General features: G+C 38.1%; 1 protein-coding gene and 2 long non-coding RNA genes across 10 annotated transcripts; 1 reads left to right on the forward strand and 2 right to left on the reverse strand.

The window, feature by feature from the left end:
* The first annotated feature begins 233 nt into the window (after window positions 1–233).
* On the forward strand, window positions 234–5,882 carry LOC149653507 (uncharacterized). 5 transcript variants are annotated; one of them, XR_016371372.1, is made up of 5 exons: window positions 234–857; window positions 934–1,379; window positions 1,435–1,594; window positions 1,664–4,942; window positions 5,017–5,882. It is a non-coding gene; the product is annotated as an uncharacterized LOC149653507 (long non-coding RNA). The 5 variants fall into 5 exon arrangements; XR_016371375.1 differs by having other exon boundaries at window positions 1,457–1,594; XR_016371371.1 differs by having other exon boundaries at window positions 934–1,594.
* LOC149653508 (uncharacterized) lies at window positions 2,167–3,652 on the reverse strand. The gene is made up of 4 exons (XM_089848987.1): window positions 3,262–3,652; window positions 3,075–3,197; window positions 2,836–3,016; window positions 2,167–2,272 (listed from the first exon to the last, which is right to left on the reverse strand). Exons 1-4 carry the CDS (start codon window positions 3,650–3,652, stop codon window positions 2,248–2,250), a joined length of 720 nt encoding a protein of 239 aa, XP_089705113.1. The 3' UTR covers window positions 2,167–2,247.
* LOC149653509 (uncharacterized) lies at window positions 5,781–9,282 on the reverse strand. 4 transcript variants are annotated; one of them, XR_016371369.1, is made up of 6 exons: window positions 7,204–9,282; window positions 7,042–7,105; window positions 6,875–6,953; window positions 6,639–6,783; window positions 6,507–6,556; window positions 5,781–6,442 (listed from the first exon to the last, which is right to left on the reverse strand). It is a non-coding gene; the product is annotated as an uncharacterized LOC149653509 (long non-coding RNA). The 4 variants fall into 4 exon arrangements; XR_016371368.1 differs by having other exon boundaries at window positions 7,190–9,282; XR_016371370.1 differs by having other exon boundaries at window positions 6,875–6,919; window positions 6,992–8,210.
* Window positions 9,283–22,811: the final 13,529 nt, after the last annotated feature.

Consider the following 22,811-nt stretch of genomic DNA (forward strand, 5'->3'; position numbering starts at 1 on the left):
ACTTCTCTTCCATCTTGGACTTGAGATAACATCGCGCCCAAGCCGGCGTCTGATGCATCTGTTGTCAATATGCTCGGCGCATCTGGTTTATACGCGGCCAATGGTGGTGAACTACAGATGGCATCTTTTATCTTCTGGAAAGATTCCTCTTGATCAGGACCCCATGTGAATTTTACGCCTTTCTTCTTCAATTTATTGAGTGGAGTAGCTAGTTTGGAATAATGAGGTATTCTACAGGGCCGGTAGGCCCTTGTAGATATGACATGACACCCTTCCGTAATGTTAAAGGAAAATTCACAGATTTTAGGGTTAGCGTCCCATAGAAAAAGCATTAAAAAATTTTCAGTTTTTTAAGGCAATTGTGGCAGGCCATACGGAAAAACTATAGCGAAGTTAGTTTTCGGAATACTTCTAAATTAACAAGCATTTATTAAATGGGAAACTTACGTGTTTCGATTTTTAATTAATGAATTCTAATTTTTGTAATTTAACTAATTAAGATAGTACGTCAAAAAATTACTTTTGGGCCAGAAGTCAGCCTAACCTTATAGCACGCTTAAACCTAATTCTACATTTCGTTCTCGTTGACAACTAGAAGGGCCTAGGTTTGTGGGTGCTAACAAGTTACGTTGACATATTTCAAATGTTGGCTTTCTTGCTGATTTTCCTAATTTCTTAGCAGTGGACGCTAACAAATTACTTTGGTATTTCAACCGAGCTTGAGCACCTTTATATGTATTTTCTAATTAACTGTAGCACCCTTAATAAGAAATACGTCGTTATCAGGTCGAATTTTCGTCTAGAAAAGTAATTCAGGTAAATAATTACAGTTAACAGAGGTTTTTATATCATTTAAAGTAAGTTTTTGAATGTTCTTTACGGCCAAGGCTTAAGTTGTATAGACTAATAGCACCCCATATTATTTCCCCATAGAGCTTGATACAGTCGAAGGCAGAGGGCTGCCATTACCCTATTTTAGTTACTCTATGTAATTATAGTCTCATATAGTGTCTTTCCTCTTTCTTTGAAGATTATTAAAAAGGCTGATTTCCGGCTCTCATTTGTTTTGGAATCCTGTATACGTATAGTCTGCTCAATTTTATGCTAGAAACATAGCCTAAGCTCCCTAACCGGGTTTACCCTAGGTTGTTTATTATGCTGTATTTACCGTGTGCGCTTCCAATTTGATGTAAAAAATGGCATACCTATTCAAATTATTAACGTGTAGAAGTAAAGATAGTTCTTTTCACCCTGTGAAACTTTCGAGAACTTCAAAATACTACTGGAAAGGTGACAAAATGTGTGTTTACCCTGCGGCAGTTAAAGAGTGGTGTTTGCTACTTTGCGTTAGCGCAGTTGGTTCAACATTCCCATATGAGGTTAACATAAATATAAGTAACAGTGGTGTTAGTTTGTAACCGATTCACTTAACAGGGTCGTTATGTAATTTAATTAGTCAAATAATTTCCAAGTTTACATCAGCGTTAAATTTTACCAACGTCACCTCAGGGGATACAGAGGATTACGTTGTTTGCTAGTTCCACACTCCACATTGCCGTTTGTTAATTCGTCTAAATTGCTATGAATTGTTTAGGTACTTGATTAATTACTAGTATTCAAGCCAAACTATAGAATCACATCATTTAATTAACATATTTTATAGATGCTCTTTATGTTACTGAAATTTTGCACAGAATATGATAAAAATTGAATGCAACGAGTCGGAAATAATATTATTTACTCAGACTAATTTTATAAGCTAAATCAACGCAACGATGGTGTTTCACCGTATCAAAAATTCAACAACGCCGGATATCTACGGAAAAACTGCAAGAAAGTTCTCACTGTACCAAAAATTCAACAACGGAAATCTACGGAAAAATTGCAACAAAGTTCATTAAGTTTTGAACATGGCAGTGCTGTTTACATTAGCGCAGTTCTTTCAACGTTACCATTTAAGATACGAAGGGATTAAGCAAGGAAAAAAAACGGCTCATTTTTGAAATAACTATTTTATTTTAAAAAAAATTAAATATAATTTGAGAAAGAATTTGGTATTTAAAAAATTTATAATTAGAAAAATATTGTAATTAGGAAAAAAATGTATTTTGGAAAAAAAAAATGTATTTACAATTTAGGAAAAGAAATTTATAATATTAATAAAATAAATAATAAAAAAAAATCATTCATTAAAAAAAAAACACACTTGAAATAAAAAATTAAATGTAATATTTAAAAAAAAAATGCTTAATCTTGTTTTTGTTTTTCAATCCTGTAAGGAAATGGTTTAAAATTATGATTTTAAATTATAATGATGAAGAGACCTGGGTCCAATTCTTTAAATATTTTAGCTCGTTACAACAATTGAAAATTATTCCTTAAAGAGTTTATGTCAATGTCGCTAGTCAGCAGGCAATTTTATGACAGATATAAATAGCTGCAAGTTTTATTGTGTGAGATAGACGCTAGCCCTTTAGTCAATTGTTATGACATGCAAAATATTTTTGAAGAACTGCAACCGCGCAGAAGAGTAAGCAGGAAACCGGCTATACAGGGTGTACCAAAAAGGGTGGTACACCCAGACTACAGTTGGCTCTATTGGCGATTTAAAGTCGAAGATGCTTTATGATATTTTTGACACCATTTATGACCGAATTAAATAAAGGCTAATTTATTTTTAATTAAGGGGTCGTCTGTGAAAATCTTAAATTATCATTTTTAAAAGGTGACCTTGACAGCAAAATCTCATAGAATATTTCGACTCAAAATTGCATTTAAAGCAAACCAACCAACTTCTGTTCAGTCCAACCACCCTTTTTGGAACATACAACTTACAAATTAATTTCAGTTTGTATTTCCTCCATCGACATGTCGTCGTCCTCCTCCTCCTCCTCTTCAACGCGTTTTGGCGAAGTACGCTCACCATCAGCGCCTTGAGGTTGGGCCGTCTCCTCCCCAGCGCCTTGAGGAGGGACAGTCCCAACCTCCACCAACGAATTTTGTTGGTCCCCTTCTACTAAAATTTAATAATACTTTGTAAATTTTCACTTTTAAGTAATAAATGAGTTTTATACCACGAACGCGGCTCCAACAGTCGCGCATCCGCAACACTCCACTGCCTTGAGGCGGGGTCGGCACCACTCCGGCCCCTTGGGGAGGGACAGGCCCAACCCCCGCCATCGAATTTTGTTGGTCTCCTTTTACCAAAATTGAACAATACTTTGTACATTTTCACTTTTAAGTATTAAATGAGTTTTATACCACGAACACGGCTCCAACAGTCGCGCATTAAGTGGCCGTAGCGGCCACAATTATTACAACGCCGGCCCCTGGCGTTGCGACCGCTACGGCCTCCACCACCATTAACCCGGCCGTTTCCGCCGCGTCCACGGCCCCCTCTTGGGGCAAAAGCTCCGCGCCCTCTTAGGGCCAAAGCTCCGCGCCCTCTTGGGGCAAAACCCCCGCGCCCTCTCGGGGCAAAACTCCCGCGCCCTCTCGGGGCAAAACCCCCGCGCCCTCTTGGGGCAACAGCCCCTTGTCCTCTGGGGGCAAGAGCCCCACCTATGGCGTTTAATATGCCATCTCCCAGTCCTCCAGCAATAATGTTAACGGTAACATTGCTGTTTTCGCCAATATTGAAAAGTCGCTCCATTTTTTAACTAGAATTTGAAATATAGACCCTCATTATTATGGTACTAATCTTTCCTTCACTTACGGACTTTTTCATATTAATTGTAGGCCTAGCTGATTTTAAGAGTGAAAAATATTAAAGGGATTGAAAATCAGGCCGGAGAAATGGGGTGAAGTGGAATTATTATTTCTTGAATTAATCGAACTAAGTTTCTTGAAGACACGTTTATCTTAATTACGGGCCTGTACTGTACTTTTAAAACTTTTTTCACCATTAGCCAACCGGCAAGCGCTGCCTGCTTTCTACTACCCCTAAGCCTTAGCTGCTGCCATGAAAGAAGGCAACGCTCATTAACCGAGGCTTAACCTATATATTTTGAAAAAAACGCTTTTTAAAAATTTCAAAGTGAAATTATAATCCATAAGTGCTCTAAAGGCTGCTAAATAAGTAATTAATCACAAAATAAGCCTAATTTTTAATAAATTTTCCATTTATAATCATATTCTATGGTAGTAAGTTTAAAAATAAATCCGCTTACTTCGTAACGTCTCGTTGTTTGAAAATTGTAAGTGCGTTCAGCAACCACTACCAAGATCTCGGTTTAGTCATAGCCCACTCGATCACGCGCTGCTCGCCCTATCTTTCTACGTAACCGATAACCTAAAGCGCTTTTATGGTGGACGTAGCTAAACGCAGCGAATAAAACCAGGGAATACGGTAAATTTACTTTCTTCATTAATATAGCTTTTCCAGTAGTTTTAAAACAAAAATATAAGATAATTGAAAGAACAACAGTTACAGACAGGTTTACAATATTTCTTTATTTATATGGCAGGAAACAATCACAACTAGGGTACATAATTTTAAAAGTGGCGGTATAGGAAGTTTGTTCTGTTTAAAGCGACATCTCGAGGAAAAGGTGTTAAAAAATGTTTATCTGATCTCTTAGAAGGAATAAAGAGTATCAGAAGTATTATACATATATATTATTATAAGTAGGGAGGTTTCTTATAATACTTCTGAGAGTATGTATAATTTCGGCATGATTGTTATTTTAAAAATGATTTTCACTATATGATTTCTAAAACTCTATTTGTAACGTTAATCTTGAGCTTAATATAAAGTTTAGTCGGTTAGAGTATTTTCAAAACTAAACTACCTGTTGACTAGCGAGTAATAAGCATCTCTTCAATATCTATTTACAATGCGATATAATAAACGATGCGTGGTTCTTGGATGTTCAAGTTGTAGTGACAATCTAGCCCAAGACGATTCAAGACGATTCCTACAGTTTACATTTATTCCCGAAAGGTACTGTAGACCTTAACAAAAAGTGCCCTTTTGCGCAACTGGAGTATTTGGCTAAGTTTTTTTCCAATGTAAAGGTAATGATAATCTAATTAAAATGTGGATTTTGGCTACAAATCGTGGTAAAGAGTGGAGACCGAACAAAGTGTCCGTTATTTGTTCAAAACATTTTTGTCAAGATGATGTTATCGTTACTAAAGGGAAAAAAAGGATGTTATTAAAACCACATTCAATACCAATTCATGGAACAAGTTTAGATAAAGACCTTCTAGAAAGCTCAAATTCTAAACTTTTACTATCAGTACATGAAGATATAAATTTACTACATGCTCAAGCTTTTGATGATAATGAAACAGCAATCCAATCAAAACCAACTGGAGGTAACGTTGCGCTTGTAGGTACAGTTCTGCCACCATGTAAAGAAGGAATAAGTATTGCAACAAGAAAATTTGGCACTAAATGTAAAGCTACGCAAACTGTTATTACAATGGCTACGAAAGGTACTCAGACACTAAACTTAAATAATGTTTGGTTTCAATCGAAAGACATTTTTGGAGTATTGCTGCTAGAAACGTAAGACGCCAGAGACATTTGTTGTGTTATCTAATGTTTCAAGTCCAGAAAAAGGTGAAGAATGAAATTTAAATTTCTTCCAAGCTTTGCGTCAATCGCAAACAACATGCAATAGAAGTTGAAGATTATCAGGCTAGAAATGTAGAAAGCAACTAAATGCAAGAGTAATTTTTACTAAACATAATGTCATAAAAAATGAATGACTATAGAATTGCATCAAAATAAATGTTTACCTAATTTTTACAAATTTAAGTAACATCATTACCGCTTTTGAAAAGTTAGCCTCACTTATTTTTTCTTTATTTAATCCTTTTTTGTGATTTCGTTCTGTGTACATTATTTAAAATAAACATCAAAATTATTGAGATGATATTTTCCGCAATCATGTTAATTATTTCCTGGTCTATTGCTAAAATTTTCAAATTTCTTTAAATGAAATATTATTATCATAACAGATTTAAAAAAAGCAAACTCATTATTTCTTCATTAATAGACTTCCATGCTTTTAACGGAAAAATATAAGAAACAAACTTCCGTGCTTTTAACGGAAAAATATAAGAACAAATATTTTTTTCTCAAATAACTTGATTACATAAAATAATCACAACCACATAATAATTTTAAAAGTTGCAGAATATAGCAAGTTCGTGCTGTTTCAAGTGATAGTAATTTTCACCTTCTGATTTAATCAAAGAGACTAAAAAAAGGAGTAGAAGGCTTGACTGAAATGTTCTGGCTTTGAAATATTCCCTCTGAACTTCCTGTGTGTTCCTAAAATGTTTTGCCAAAGCTGCTAGTTCAACTCCCGTTCTTATTACCTTCTTTGATTTAATAAAGTTTGAATTCCATTTGCTAAGTATATATAATATAAGGATTTGTCAATTTCAGTTTTTCTTCATTAAACTCCCTTTTGCATACAGTCATGCCTCTCTGCAAGGAAGGCAGTATTGAAACGAGAAATATGTCAGTAAACGTAAAGCTCAATTCCACTTACAATTTTCCAACTTCTTCAGATTGCGCATTCCACACGAGTTTTCTTCCAAACTATTTAAACGTACGTTTTATGTTTCAATCAAACTCAAATTTCTATCCTAGTCAATTTGGGTCTTAACCATTTTAACAATACCTTAAAACTCCATCTTTCTACCCAAATCCAATGGTGTATTGGCATTTTTGCTAACCACTTTTTACTATAATCCACACCTTTGGACAAACATGGATCGTTTCGTTGGTATGGTTTGAAAGTCGTATGATGTATTTAATGTGCGCCCCTTTTCAATCAAAGCAACAGTTACATTATATTGGCCTTTATTATTACTGATTAATGATGTGAAGCTCTTCTGAGCTTTTCGCATAAGTTACCTAATTTTAAATCAGTGCATTTCGTTGTCGATGTTGAAGTTTACACTACAATCAACGTTCAAGGATGTTACCAAATTATCTATTGCGAAACAGCAACATTAAACTTGCATAACTTACGTTCGCGGGATTCGAAAACCAAATCATAATAATAATAAAAAAGCTCTTACAATATACACTTTAATTAAAATTCAGCCTTGAAATTAGAAACAAGAAACATCAACCAAGGCTCGGCTAAAATCGAGGAAGTAAACAACATATACAACAATGGAGGGTTATTCTCCGCATCTCTGATTGGGCGCTGTTTGTAGGTCTTACCTCCCTGGTCTTACCGTTTTCCGTAGAGTACTAGCAATCTGTTACCATGGAGTGGTATTAAATGATTCTAAGAGAGAATTGGGGTATTTTTAAAGAACTTTCGTTTACACGACAATAAATCTACCCCACGCAAAATAGCCCACGGAAAACAATATTCAAGCTCAGCCAGTCAGCCTCGTGCAGGCTGGGAAATAAGGATATTTTTTAAACTGGTCCTTGGGACTAGTGACCCCTCTAGTCAACGAAATAATTAACTGGTCTCCGGACTGGTCCCAGCCTTTGTTCTCCAATAGATTTGCAATTAATAAACTGGTCCCGAGGACCAGTAACAACCACTTTTTGAATTAAAAAACTAGTCCAAGCAATTAATAAACTGGTTTTGGACCAGAGGAAGTGCGCTATTTCCCAGCCTGGCCTCGTGTATAAGCGGTCGTATTAAAAGGTTTACAAATTTCTTCAATAACATTTCAAACTAAACTGAACTGAATCAATGCTAGCTGGAAATCTAACAACAGTGACGTATACGCGTTAAATGACTAACAGTACAGTGCACGTTGACTCGTGCTCGTGTTTGGTTCATTTTTGAATTTAATTGACGAATTCAGGGTTATTTGATAGGCCTACTTTTCTCCAAACTCTTAATTAGTTTTGATTCAAGGGCTGCTTATAGCTTACGCTTTTTTAAAAGCGTTCTAAGCTTAACTTTGCTGCTTTGAGGATTTATTAAGGTAAGATTTATTTTGATTTTTTTTCTTTGTTTGTGCTGTATTCTTTTCTGTCTCCTTTGTTTGTGTTGTATCCTATTTTTCTTGTCTACGGCTCCTGTTACACTGAATAAAATAGACCTCTTGTGGCGCACTGAGAAAACCTTCAGTGACTTCGTAGTAGACCTATTGTGGCGCACTGAGAAAACCTTCAGTGACTTCGTAGTAGACCTATTGTGGCGCACTGAGAAAACCTTCAGTGACTTGGTAATAGACCTATTGTGGCGCACTGAGAAAACCTTCAGTGACTTGGTAATAGACCTATTGTGGCGCACTGAGAAAGCCTTCAGTGACTTGGTAATAGACCTATTGTGGCGCACTGAGAAAACCTTCAGTGACTTCGTAGTAGACCTATTGTGGCGCACTGAAAAAACCTTCAGTGACTTGGTAATAGACCTATTGTGGCGCACTGAGAAAACCTTCAGTGACTTGGCAACGAAACACATCTTTGTGTGCTAAATTTAGGAACTCAAAATGGTTTCTCGAGAAAAAGCCAGGAGGGACAAAAAACGTTTCAAAACACAATGTCAAAGAGTGTTACTAGCTAAAACTAAGACTTTAGCGAACAAAAACAAAACATATTGCAAAAGCTACTATATAAAAAAAACCCAGCTTTTTCGGAGTAAAAAATCGAGTGATGGACTTAATCGCAAGTCCTTATTGACAAGTACAACAAAAAATCAAAAGGTTTTGCAGGCCCCTAAAATAGGTCGCGCTTCTCGACAAAGAAAAGGTGGTGCGAACCCGACTAAGAATTATGTTAAAAAAGTCTCCTTTAACAAAGGAATTTTTAAAACAAAAAATAAAAAAATGATTGCCGAAAGTTTCAAGCGGTTTTTGGTCACGCGACTTACGGACCGTTTAATGACGAAAAGAACTTTTGCTAATTCACGTAAAAAGCAAAGTTCCAAATTTGCATCCCACAAACTCCTATGCCAGTTGCTATCTGGAAAAACATTCTATTTAAAAAGGCGAATATATTCGGCCTACCATGCAAGGCGCTCGTTACTTATTGAAGATTTCAAAAGTTTCGCGAAGAAAGTGCAAGAAATTGGATTGGTGGATAGTGACAATTTTATCAAAGTCATTGGAGGAAAAAGGCTTCACAGTAGTCTGGAAGAAGCTTTTTATCACCAGACAACATATTTTACTTTGGGGAATGATGGCAGAATTTTGAAAAACGAGGACCACGAAACGCGTTTTGAAAAAATTTTGCAGTTCGACGAAAATGGTCTATTAATAAAAGTGTTAAGAGAAAGCTCTCGTATCGGCGAAAAGGTTAATGAATTATGGGTTGATGAAAGTGGTAATTTTATTGACCAGAAAAGACTGAACAAAGGCATTGAACGCTGCTTGCAAGTTAATGTTTTAGGGGTTGTCACGAATCTATTCAATGCAGTAGAAAACGTGTCAGAGGAAAAAAATCCCAAAGCGAATATCGTAATTAACGAATCTGGGTTTATTGAAACCAAAGAAAAAGCTTCGTATTGGGAATGCAGCGACATTTGCAACGTTAGAGAGCGGGCAATTTTTAAAGTCGTAGCTTTCATTAACCAGGCGGCAAAGGCCAGGGATAGCGACCTAAATGAACTTTTTGGCTCTGATTTTGACGTTTGCTCCTACAAAAACAAGTTTTGCCAGAAATCCATTGTCAAATTGCCATTGGACGATTCAGATTTTGAAGTTAAAGTTTTGCCGTATCTTGGTCATTTCTTATATTGCTCTGAAAGCGAGGAATGCCAAAGTTACTTGAGGGCCTTCAGAGAACTGGCTCCGCATTACTCTGGGATTAGAACTATTTTGAGTAAAATCTACTCCGTTAGAGCGTTGCTTAACGCTTTTTCAACATTGACCGATGAGATTGAGCATGGTGATTACGAATCTCTTCAAAATGTTATACCCAAAATTAGTAAAGTTGTGGAGGCACGTGGATTGAAAATGTCAAATGCCGAAAACGAGGCGACGAAAGGCGGTGAGAACGATATAAGGCCTTGTCTCGATGAGGGGGAAATCTTGGCTTTCTACGCTAAACAATTTGCTAGAGCTGAGCGTGATACGAATGAATTTCACGACACATCTTGCGATTGTTGCGCTAGATTATTGAAAAATTCTGATTTGAGGACCGTGGAAAAACTAGCATGCACTTCAGTTTTTGACAACCACGCCTTTCTCATTTTAAGAGCTGGTTTACTGTTGAAAAATCCAGAGTTCAGAGAAATGGACATGCTTTTATGCCCTTATTGTTCTAAAGAGTTGCAAAAGGGAAAGGTTCCAATTAGATGTTTCCTCAACGGCTTGGGGGTTGACGTTCCTCCGACCGAGGTCACGAGTTTGAACATGTTTGAAAAGGCCTTAATTCAGCTTGTGAAGGCATTTCACACTGTTGTCCGGTTAGGTACTAAAACTAATTCCAACATGCAGTTTGGCGCGGTGAAAGCTTTGAAAGGTAGAATCATATATTTGCCAATTCCAGTCCAAAAAAATTTGGATATGATACCAGCAGCACTGCCTAAAGATCACGAATTGCACGTCTTGGTTAATGGTTTGCCCACTAGTGACAAAAAGATTTGGCAAAAAATTGTTCGCCTTGATGCTTTGAAAAAGGCCGTCGCTAAACTGAAAAAAATTAATCCATTGTACAAAGACATTGATATTACTCTTATCAATGAGGATTACATTTATGGCACCGAAGAGATTAACGGAACTATTGAAGACGAAAATTCATTAACTCCCGATGAATTATTGGCGAAAACGGATCCTCTGGCGCTGTTAAACAACCGCGACGAGGTCAATACAAACGGCTTCAGTACAGTTGCAAAAAATCCGCAAGCGGAATCGCACCAAATCGATATCGATGTTATCAATGATGGTGTGATCGAATCAAATCTTTCGCCAGACGACCGTTATAAAATTTTAACTCAACCTGAGGCACTGTTGCGAAAACTCTCAAAAGATGAAGTGAATGAGCTGTACGATCACTATACAATTCACCCGGTGAATGTTCAGCCGTCAAAAGATTTGTTGGCTTCTTACCAAATGAAGCGTGTCGAAGCCGAGCCTATCAGTAATTGGGACAAAAATCTAGAATACATGTCATTCGTGCACTTGTTCCCAATGGCTCGCTATGGCAAGCACGACGAAAGACCATTTGGGAAAATGACGGAAACTGAATACCGAATTTCTCGTCTTTTGAACGCGAATCCAATGTTTAGACGTGATTATGCGTTCATGTTCCATTTATACCAAGAGGCCGAAATGAAATCCATTAACAGTAGTTTGAATTACGTTCTACGCGTGAAAAAACCCATGAACGTATCGGTCAATGATTTCGTGAATCAAGTTGATTCTCGAGATTCGGAGCTCGAGAGTAATTTAGCGACTTTCATGGCCCACATTCGAGGAACCAAGGATTATTGGTATAAAGTTCTCAAATGTGTTTTGGCCATGATTAGGGAGTATGGCCCCCCTACTTGGCTTTTAACTTTTAATCCGGCCGAATACGATGACATTGAACTTCACGACCACCTACGACGAGTGAATGCTGACGTGCCAGGGATCGAATCTATGTCGGTGGCTGAACTATTAAATTTAGATCCTCTTAGCGTTAGTTTACATTTTCACAACAAAGTGAGGTCTCTCCTAAGCAACTTTGTGCTTTGTAAAGAGAATCCGGTTCTTGGACCGATAGCGCATCATTTTGTGCGCGTCGAGTACCAATCTCGCGGCTTAGCCCATTACCATTGCTTGTTGTGGGCCGAGGAAGCTCCCGTGATTGGTTCCTCTTCGGCAATAGCTATTTTAGAATACGTGCAGAAGTATGTCACGTGTTCAATCCCAAAAGCTGCTGAAAGTCCAGAACTTTACCGGCTAGTAAAAAAATTTCAAACACATAAATGTTGCAGCAGTTGCTACCGAAAGGTTAAGAGAGGAAATAAGGAGCTCAAAGTGTGTCGTTACGGTTTTCCTCGAAACGTTACAAACGTTGCGACATTGAACTCTGCTGAATCAGTTACGCGTCATCGTAAAATGAAACGAAGCCAGAAACGCCTGTATGATTTGCCCAGAAATGAGAGCGAAGTTTTTATCAATGACTACAATCCGGCATTACTTTTGGCATTGAAAGCCAATATGGATTTGCAGTTTGTCGCCGATTCCTCGGAACAAGTGGCGATATACGTCACGTCGTACGTGACAAAGGGAGATCGGGCTGAAATGGATCAGTGTTTCGCAGAGTTGGCACACGAAAGCTTGTCTAAAAGACTGTTCGCTTATGGACTGAAATCTTTCACAAATAAATCGGTCGGTATTTACGAAGCCTTGGACATGATGTTGGGTCAGAAATTGTTTCAAAAGTCTGACAGCACCAAATTTATTAACACTAACGTGAAGGAAAAACGATCCAAAGTTTTGAAATGTTACAAGGATCTTGCGCGCTTGAGGGAAATTGATCCTGAAAGCGAAGACATTTGCCAACCAGGGTTTGTGGACGATAAGTATCCCAACAGACCCGATAGCTTGGAAGATTTAAGCTTGCGCGAGTTCGGCCGATTTTACGACTACGTCAAGTACTCGGAGGCAGCGAAAAAATCTGAAAATGTAATCGAGTTGAAAAATAATCTCGGTTTGATGAGAAAGAGGATTAAGCCCTACATAATAGAACATTACGTTCACGACCCAATAGAGGAACCAGAAAAGTACTGCCACTCTCTACTTATTCTGTTCAAACCATGGCGAAACGAAACTGAGTTATTGGGCGAATTTGCAACCTACGCTGAAGCTTTCAAAAGCGCATTAACGACGCTAAAACCCATGAGAGAATACCATGAGAAATTTTCGGTTTCCAAAGAAGTTGAAAAGAAGCGCAAAGCCTCCGAAAAAGCTAAAGAGACTTCAGCTCTTTCGGATACAGAAAGCTATGACGATGAAAATGCCCTTCAAGGGAAAGAAATCGTCGTTGAAACGGAAAATGCGATGCACGATGTCGAAGCCGCTATGGAAATTGATTTCGAGGGCATGACACTAGACCAAGTTGCGCTACTCAACACTGATCAAAAAAGGGTGTACGACAAAGTCATGGATCACTTCACTCAAGAGGGAGGGCAAAAGGAAAATTTTTGCCATTTTGTGTCTGGTCCGGGTGGCACTGGAAAGTCCTTTCTTATTGCCACTATCGCCAACGCCGTTAGACGCCACTTTAAAAATGCCGGTAGCGTCGCGATCGCCGCTCCCACGGGCTTGGCTGCTTTAAATGTCAACGGCGTAACGTTGCATAGATTACTTATGTTGCCAGTAGAACATGGGCGTACCGCGGAATACCATTCCCTCAATTCCGAAAATATTTCCATTATGAAACAAACTCTGGGAAATTTGAAACTCTTGATAGTCGATGAGATCTCTATGGTGTCTTCGGTCTTACTAACTTACGTTCATTTGAGGCTAAATGAATTTTGGGAAATGAACAAGCCTTTCGGCGGTGTCGTTTGCATTCTCGTTTTTGGAGATTTCTTCCAATTGCCGCCTGTACAGGGTAATCCCGCGTTTTTAAAAGTCACTTCCCAGGAAGCGAGACTAAGATTTAATAGCATTGGTGGCACTGATCTTTGGAAGTATTTCCAATACGATGAACTAACGCAAAACGTACGACAGGCCGGCGACAGAGTTTATGGCGACCTACTTAACCGAATTAGAATTGGAACTGTTACGAAAGATGACGTTTCAACCTTAGAAAGTCGACTAGTTCCGGGAGGGAACAAAATTGAGGTGGCTATGAATCTTTACGTTGAGCTGGTTAAAGAAGGATTTCATCCCATCTGTTTGATGCCGAAATTGGCCATGTGCGATAAATTCAACATAAAAATGCTCGAAGAAAGCCGACAGAAAGTTGAATGCGTTGAATGCGAAGACAAACTCGTTAATTACGACAAAAAAATTACCAAAAACATTGTCAGGAGACTCAAAATGTTAGACAATGAGCCGTCTAAAACCGGAGGTCTTGAGAGCAAGCTGTATCTATGCGTTGGATCTCGAGTAATGGTTAGGAGAAACATCAATTTCGAAGAAGGTGTTATTAACGGCACCATGGCCGTTATAACAGGATTCCAAAAGAACGACAGTGGAAACATCATTGGTATCCGGATCAGAGTAGATCGGGAACCAAACGACGAGAACAATAAGCCCGACTTTGTAGTCGAGAAAATGAGCGTCAAGTTCTTGCTAATGACCAATGTATACGTGAAACGAACGCAATTCCCCATAATCTTGGCATACGCCATTACTATACACAAAAGCCAGGGAATGAGTTTAAAATGCGCAATTATGGATTTGGGATCAAGTTTATTTGGAACCGGCATGGCATACGTTGCTCTATCGCGAGTGACTTCCTTGGCCGGTCTCCATCTCTTGCAGTTAGACCCGAATAAAATTATGGCAGATGGACGAGCCATTGCGGAGTATAACAGGCTGCGTCAAAAACACAGACCTGATCTTCCACTTTTAGAAATAGTGGGGTCGGAAGCAAAGAGAGGTACAAAAAGGCCAACGTCGAAGAGTATTTTAGAAGGTGAAGGAGAGCGATCTGATGAAACGGCAAAAAAAAGACCAAATAAAAAGATTAGACTAGGTCTTCAAAGTGTAGACATTTTTCCCTTGAAAGGATTTAAAAATGGAGATGGAGTAACGTGCTACGCAAATAGCGTTTTGCAATTGCTCTTACTGATTCCGGAATTAAGAAACATGGTTAAAGGGCATAAAGGATCATTGAGCGATAAGCCTATTTTGACTTGCCTTCGTAACACTATTGAGCATGTTGAAAATTCAAATTCGAGTTCTGGCGACGATGGTTTCAATTTGCGAACGGCTGTTGGTCTGCCTTTTACCCACAAACAACAACAAGATGCTAGTGAATTCTTATGGGTTCTCTTGCCAAAACTTTGCGAAGAAATGGAAACTTGTGACTCTGACGCTCTTCAAGAACTATTATGGACAAAGTCGCAAAACGTTACCAAATGCCCGAACTGTCACCTTGAAAAAAGTTCTGGAAACATTATCCAAAGCTGCATCTTCACTCTTCCTTTGCCAAACCTCGCTAAAATTGATTGGAAACTATTAATGGAAAGGATGAGACCAGCAATGATGGCATGCGGAACTTGTAAACACAGAGAAATTAATGAACGTGATGTATTAATTTCTGCCAGTAAGTACGTATTTCTGTGGTTTCCAAGAGATACTGTAGTAAATGGTCACCCTATTAAGATTTTAACCAAAATATCGGGATTCGAAAATCAGAAAGTGGTTTTAAACCAAAGCGTTTACAAAACTAGGGGCGTGATCATTCATAAAGGTTCATCTTTAAACCAAGGTCACTATCTGAATTTTATTCGAAAAGATAACAGCTGGTACGAGGTTAGTGATACAACAATCACCAAGCGTGACAGATTCGTCAGTAACTTGACTGATGTCTCAATTATCCTTCTGGAGAAAGTCTCTCCTTTTTAAAGAGAACCTAGCCTAACTAGCGTTGTTAAGGGTGATCACTAAAAATTGGTAAATTAAGGAAACATAGGAAATTTGCCCTTGAAATATACAGAGATGTTGGTGTAAAATGTAAGCGAGAAAATAATGAAATTGTGGGGAAAAACTAGGAAGAATTTGTGGGGGAAAAACTATGAAGAAATTGTAGGGAAAAAAACTAGCAAGAAATTGTTGCAAAATAAACGAAAAGTACATGAATAAATTATCAATCAAAATCTACTTTCAAATGAAAAGTAGAAACTTCATTATAATTTCATGGTTTGAGAGTTTTACAAAACTATTCAAAATTTAATTATATTACTTTACGATTGCGAGTTAAATTCCAGAAATTTTGAAATTTCCTCCAAGCTATAGAAAGTATATATTTAGAAATTATCGAGAAACCCACAAGAAACTAATTCCCCGGTGTCTATTGCTATTGCTAAGTATTCCTCACAAACGAAGAATGTTTAGAAATATTTCAAAATATAAGTTTTCCATTTAAATTTCAATATATCAATAAAATAGTTCGCAAAATCACAAGCGCCAATTAAATCTAGCAACATTCAATATCGTAATGCTGCCAAACAAGAGAATCGACCCCGTAATTAAGTAACATCGCTTGCGATTTCTCGCTATCCCTGATTCAACCTGTTTCCTTCTGCTGAAATATCCTCTAGTTGGCCGATGATTGAGAGGGGTGGCGGGGGGGGGCGGTTATTTCCTTTGCCTTTGAGACAACGTGGATAACACGTTGTTTAAGGCCATACTTCCTTATATCAGTTAAAAAAATACAATGGCTATAATCTTCGAAGCAGGGCCCTATACAAAACTCTCTTATGGCCGCTTCTATCTCCTTTTCCTTTCACTTGAAGCTCATTTAACACGTGGTCAAAAATATATAGACATCTTCTTCAAGCTTTGCTACTCATGAAGAATTTCCTCAATAATTCTCATTGATAAATGTATAGAGTTTCAAAAGAAATAAACATTTTTATCCTACATTTCAAATCGAGGGGTCACTTGAATAATCAGGTGTACAGAACTAAAGAAATCGATTACTTGATTACTAGAATTCTTAGAAAAACATTAGTAATCACAATAATTTTTGTGTTAATCAAAGGTAATGAGAAATCTCCTATAATCACTGGAAATCTCGTGAAACCTTGAGAAAATCAGAAACAATCACATGATTTACTAGTAATCTTTTGTAACCACTCGGTAATCACACCTTTCGTGAAATAATCACAGATAATCAATCGAGGAATTCGAAAATCCAAAAGAAAAATCATAATCAGTTGAAATAGAAATAATCACTGCATTCATCGAAATTCACGAAGAACCCAGCGGTATTCACGACATTCACCCAAAAATCAATGGGATTCATTGGAATTCAAACAAAAATCGCGAGTAATCAGCGGCAATTACGGGAATCAGTGTAAAGATTATGGAAATCACCGACAATAATCGTAATCACAAAAATCAAGGAATTCTATCAGTAATCATCAAAATTCACATAAAAATTTAAAAATTAGTAGTCAGGTGTGAAACTTTTGGCTGATGACTAGACCCTCGTTTCAAATACTGTCATTTTTAAACTTACTACGTAAATAAAGTACAACATTATATGCTTATCGAAATCTGTTTTATTGAATATAACTTAAATATAATTACCGATATTCAATTATAATTCTAATTAAATTAAGACTGAAGGGACAGATATTATAAAAAAACGGCTTGGTTTGGACCAAGTCCGAAAAAACAAACGATATGTGTGAGGTTTATCAATTGGCTGAAGTTTCAGATATTGGAATTTTTTTTTTAAATTATTTTTATTCCTTTAATCCTTAATCATTATTTAATTCAATCAACTGATTTTACTGTTAATCGATCTATTCCCTCTAAATTAATTTAAAAAATTACATATCTACGCTTTTTCAAGAATAATTCCATTTTCCGAAAACATTTTATCATGAAATTAATTATTTTGAAGGGATTTCGTGTCAATGTTCACTAACTTGTAAGCACCTTGACGGAGATAGGTTTAATTGTTGCTGGCTTGGCAAACTTTCAGGTTTGTAATTTATAAGTTCCTGAGAAGACTGTTGCTCAAGAAAATATGATAAATAACTTTTTTGCTCAAACTAATTTATAATCTTATGATGTCTTCTTAAGACAAAGCAACATGTTTATCCGGTGTCGTTTCTTTTAGTAGGTGGCTCTCCGCAGTAATGGAAAATTATGATATCGGCTGATATAACCAAAGGTACGGGTAAAGATTACATAAAAAGAAATACTTTTCACTACCAATGACTTGTTATATTCATTTCCTGCGGAAATAATATGGTTAAACACATTATACCTTACCTCAATTTTCCCAATATATATTAAATTTTGCAATCACCAGAGGTTCCAGTGTCGAAACCTTTTCACATTAGTAAACGGTACATGACTTTCCGGACCTAACCTTAATAACCTAACACTATAAAAAATTCATGTACATACATAAATGTTTATGCACATGGCTTGAGACTCGCTAGCGCTGAAGGACCGATCACTTAGTGTATTCGGTGTACATTTGTTAGTGTGTACACCATTTTGAAATTACATACAGGGAAACTAAACTGGGGTCTTCACTTTCTCGCCTAGAAGCACTGCTATAGGCAGTGCGAGTTGACTGGCCTCCCGCGGCCCGCCTGTAGTGAACTTTGACACCGTCTGGCGATGACCCTAATGGTGGACAAGCCCCTGTGTGTTTTCCGAAATGGTCTCTACGCCTGATAAAATGATTACGCGTAATACGTAACCAGTGCACAAGTAGCGCCAACAATGTAGTAAGGGGTGATGACGTTTCAAATGTAGATTGACCAAGAATCTCAGAAGCACGGAGAGTGAAATTGCAGTGCAATCTTTCCTTCATAGAGGTGGCAAAAGAAATGTAGCGTTTTGATATACGAAATTAAATGTATAAATTCGCGCAACAACCTGGTATGGCATCCACTATTAAATATTCACATTTTCCTTTCGAATTATGTCAAAGTTCGCTTCCTCTTTTAAGACAATCTGTAGATTATTCAATATTGCTCCCCCAACACGTACTCCCTTCAAAATAATTAATTTCATGATAAAATGTTTTCGGAAAATGGAATTATTCTTGAAAAAGCGTAGATATGTAATTTTTTAAATTAATTTAGAGGGAATAGATCGATTAACAGTAAAATCAGTTGATTGAATTAAATAATGATTAAGGATTAAAGGAATAAAAATAATTTAAAAAAAAAATTCCAATATCTGAAACTTCAGCCAATTGATAAACCTCACACATATCGTTTGTTTTTTCGGACTTGGTCCAAACCAAGCCGTTTTTTTATAATGAATCTATGATGCCATCCTGCCATTCCAAGGAATCTTTGGACTTGTTTTAGTGTCTTTGGCTGAGGATATTTCTTGATGGCATCGACCTTGGAAGGATCGATGTAAATTCCCGTTTCGTTAATTACGTGTCCCAGGACGACTGCTTCCGATTGGGCGAAGCGGCATTTCTTCAATTGAAGGGTTAAACCAGCGTTCTTCAGTTTAGTCATCACGTACTCCAGAGCATTTTTCTGCTCTTTCCATGTTTCGGAGGCAATTAGTATGTCGTCGAGGTATACGACGATAGCAAATTTTTCTCCATCTCGAAAGACTTCGTCCATTAGTCGTTGGAAAGTGCTTGGCGCATTGCAAAGTCCGAATGGTAATACGTTAAATTCGTATTTTCCAGCGTGCGTTATAAAAGCTGTCTTTGGCGCGCTTCCTGGTTCCATTTCAACCTGCCAGTACCCTGATTTCAAATCCAATGCAGTGATGTACTTTGGCTTTCCCAATTTACTGAGAGTTTCGTCGATTCTGGGAATCGGATAGGGATCTTTTGCAGTGATGGAATTCAATTCTCTGACGTCGATGCAGAAACGGTATTTCTTCTTGCCTGTACCGGATCCGTCATCTTGTTCTAGAATCACCACTGGCGAAGCCCATGGTGACGTCGAAGGTTTGATTATACCATCCTTGAGCATGCCATAAATGCTTTGTTCTATGATTTTCTTCTTTGCATCGCTCACTCGATATGGTCTCTTATGTATCGGCTTAGCATTTCCGGTATGGATTTCATGGACCACTAAGCTGGTTCTTCCTAACTTATCACTAAAAAGTTCTGGGAATCGGAGAAGGAGTTCTTTCAACTCTCTCTTCTGCTTGTATGAGAGAGAGGTTGATTAATAATAATAATAATAATAATAATAATAATAATCTAAGCTTGGTCTAGGATTCAACTGCTTCATTAACGTTCGAAACCATTTGGGGTGAGGGAGGAAATTTATCTTCTGTCACTTCTACGAATTTCAATTCTAGTCCATCTATGTTACAGGTTAAGTTTCCAAAATTGATAATAGTTTTCCAGTCTTCTAGAAAATCTTGGCCTAGGATTGCATCACACAGAAGTGAAGGGACGATGTGGAACTCTTGGCTAAATATCCTCGTTATATCTTGTTCAAATGTTATTTCGAAATCTAGTACGGTTGAGCCCTTAGTGAAAGAGTATTGCCCATTTCCCATTATGATACATTCTGATTTTTCTGAGTTCGGTTCTAATCTGTTATCCCCTCTAAATCTTTGTATGGACCGCCATTGATCTAAACTAATCATGGAAACTTCTGCACCATTGTCTATTCTAGTTTGTAGGGTTGCATGTTCAAATTTAATGTTTATTAGATGTGGATTTCTTTTTCGGGGTCATCTTCTTCTTCGAATTGTGGCCAATTGTAACGGTGGTGTTGTCACAATTTGGTTTTCATCTTGCGGGACTATTGGTTGGCGGGAGGGAGACGTCCTCTGGAATTCCCTCCCGGGTTGGCGTTTCCCGGAAGCGGACTTCTCTGTCTTTCCACCCTTGGTGATGGACATTCACTGGCATAATGACGTAAGCCACCGCAGTTGAAACATGTGATCGGTCGATCATCCTGAGTGACTCTCGGGGGATCTTGGTTATCCTGGCTTTGGTTCTGTGGACGTCTTGGGACGAGTTGCCTTTCATTCTGTTGAGGCTGGTTTTCTCGAGGCTCAATTTCAAGATTCCTTCTCTCGAAGACTCGAGTTTGTTGAGGAAAGTCCCTGGGTAGGCTTCTTCTTCGAGGAGGTCTGGACGCAAGGTGGGATTGCCTTGGTTGGGAATTTTGCCTCGGGAAAGGAGCTCGATAATCTTGATTCGGATAGCTTTGGGAATTATTTTGGACTGGGGGAGGATTGTAATATTCGTCCCGATGGGGGTTGTTAGTGTTCCCATGCGGGATGTCCCTGTTAGTATGAGTTCCCATGCTCGGGATATTTCCTTGGTTTACTTTTTTTCTAGGGGCTAGATATGGTGGGATCTGTTGTATTGGTTGCTCTCTCACCTCCCTATTGAGTTGTGAAACTGGATTAGGGTTGTCTTGTGACGGGGAGGACTGATCTAACTCAAAAGTTTGCTCTATTTGTAAACAAACATCTTGCAAATCGGACAACGTTTGAGCTGGCAAAACCATAAGTAATCCCTTAAATTCCATCCTTAAATTTTGTTTAATTATAAGGAGTAATTCATCTTCAGGTATTGGAGGGTTTAAATTCTGATTTACTTTCACGAAATAGCCAAAAAAATCCTCGATAGACTCATTTTGGTTTTGATTTCTATTATGTAACGCTATTCGGGCCTTAGCTCCCTCATCCTTAAGCCCAAATCGGCGTTTGATTCGTCCCTTAAATTCTGCCCAATCTACTCCTGGGGGAAGGGAACGGTACCAATGTAGGGCATTGTCTCTTAATATGATGGGCATGAAAAGCATCTTATCATTCTCACTGATTTTATGGAAGCTAACATATTCCTCGAATTTTCTTATGAATTCAGGAACGCTTTCGCCCTTTCTACCATAAAACGCTAATCTCTCTGGGGGTTCTAAACCTTTCACATGTCCCTGATTTGATGTTGCCAGGTTTGTAAAGGACTGCAAGACTGATGCTAGGAATGCAGCCTGTTGGGCACCTCCCGTATTTGGATTAGTTTGGGGTTGCGGATTTGCTGTTCCCTGGGTTTGACTAGCACCCTGGGTACTTTGAGAGCTATTTCTAAGTGGGGACTGAGTACTTCCCTGTGAATTCTGTCCTGTAGGATTCTGTGGTTGTCCAGGATTTATGGGACTGGGTCTATTTGGTCTACTAGGAGCGGATGTATACCCGACCGAGCTTCTACGGGGATTTGCCCCGATGGGGGAGGTACCTTGCACTGGGACTTGTGAAATATTTGCATTTGGCGTGGCCTTTGCTATACGTTTCCTTGAGGAAACCCAACTATTCAGAGACTGTTTTGCCTTTTCATATGCACTTAATTGAACTTCTACCTTTTGTTTGGTTGGACTAGTTATGCCACTTAACTCGACTAAATCGGGGATACTCCCCGCGTGTCTGTTTCTATTGAGACTACTCCCCTGGGGGTAATAGCTTTGTCTTATGTTCTCAAATAGGGCTAAATTGTCCTCATATCTAGGTCTTTCTTCCCCGGTATGAAGGTATGGGGTTAAATCCAGATTATCGTCCCATAGGGGATCGTTATTTGGGTTTTGGGAATATGCCATATTTAAATCACGCAATTTAGGGGGGCGTATAATATCAGCAGCCATTAGCTAACGGTAATGTTGATTCTGAGGATTCTGAATGATTATCTGGAGTCGAAGAAGACTCGGTATCGCGTCTTTCACGGTATAAATTTAAATTTGGGAACGACTCGGGAGTGTTCATTTAATTCATAAAATAATTTAATTCAAAACATATTTATCCCGAAAAGAATATGATTTAACACGCCGTTAATTCCAAAAGAATTAATTCAATTTAAATCCATGATAGCAGTAATAATCTATAACTTAATTTGATAAAAAAATAAAAATCGGGAAATCCTTCTCGAATGTTCGCGAAGATAGGGATCCAATATGGCGGCTTTCTGTCTAAACACGTTTCAACCTGTAGCTAAGCTCACGAATCGGGCCCGAGCACCCCGCCGAAAAAGAGACCGAGGCCCAAAAACGACGGGCACGGCACCATTTGTAACGGATCGCCCCGGGAAAAACTATGTGGCCGGTCGTTGAGGGGGATTCACGCTACAAGTCCCTTGGGTACAATAGCGAGGGGATTTTTATAAGCCTAACTCAAATCGTCACTATCGTCCCATAAGGGAATTAAACCAGAGAAAAATAAAACATACCTTGTGGTTGATCTTTTGAACAATTTCTTTATTAAAGCGAAACGATATTTACGTTGAAAATATTTAAGTGAGATCCAATAATTGG

This window comes from Phalangium opilio, unplaced genomic scaffold, assembly GCF_054372755.1.
Source record: "Phalangium opilio isolate 3A_F unplaced genomic scaffold, DU_Popi_V2 ptg000082l_1, whole genome shotgun sequence".
NCBI classification, from domain to species: domain Eukaryota; kingdom Metazoa; phylum Arthropoda; class Arachnida; order Opiliones; family Phalangiidae; genus Phalangium; species Phalangium opilio.

Excerpts from the sequence above, each read along its gene's own strand:
- LOC149653508 (XM_089848987.1), bottom strand. The coding sequence starts at position 3,652 with ATGGAGCGACTTTTCAATATTGGCGAAAACAGCAATGTTACCGTTAAC. Across the intron at positions 3,017-3,074 it reads CTGTTGGAGCCGCGTTCGTG|TAGAAGGGGACCAACAAAAT; the intron begins GTATAAAACTCA and ends ATTAAATTTTAG. Across the intron at positions 2,273-2,835 it reads ATACAAACTGAAATTAATTT|GATTGAAAAACAAAAACAAG; the intron begins GTAAGTTGTATG and ends ATTTCCTTACAG.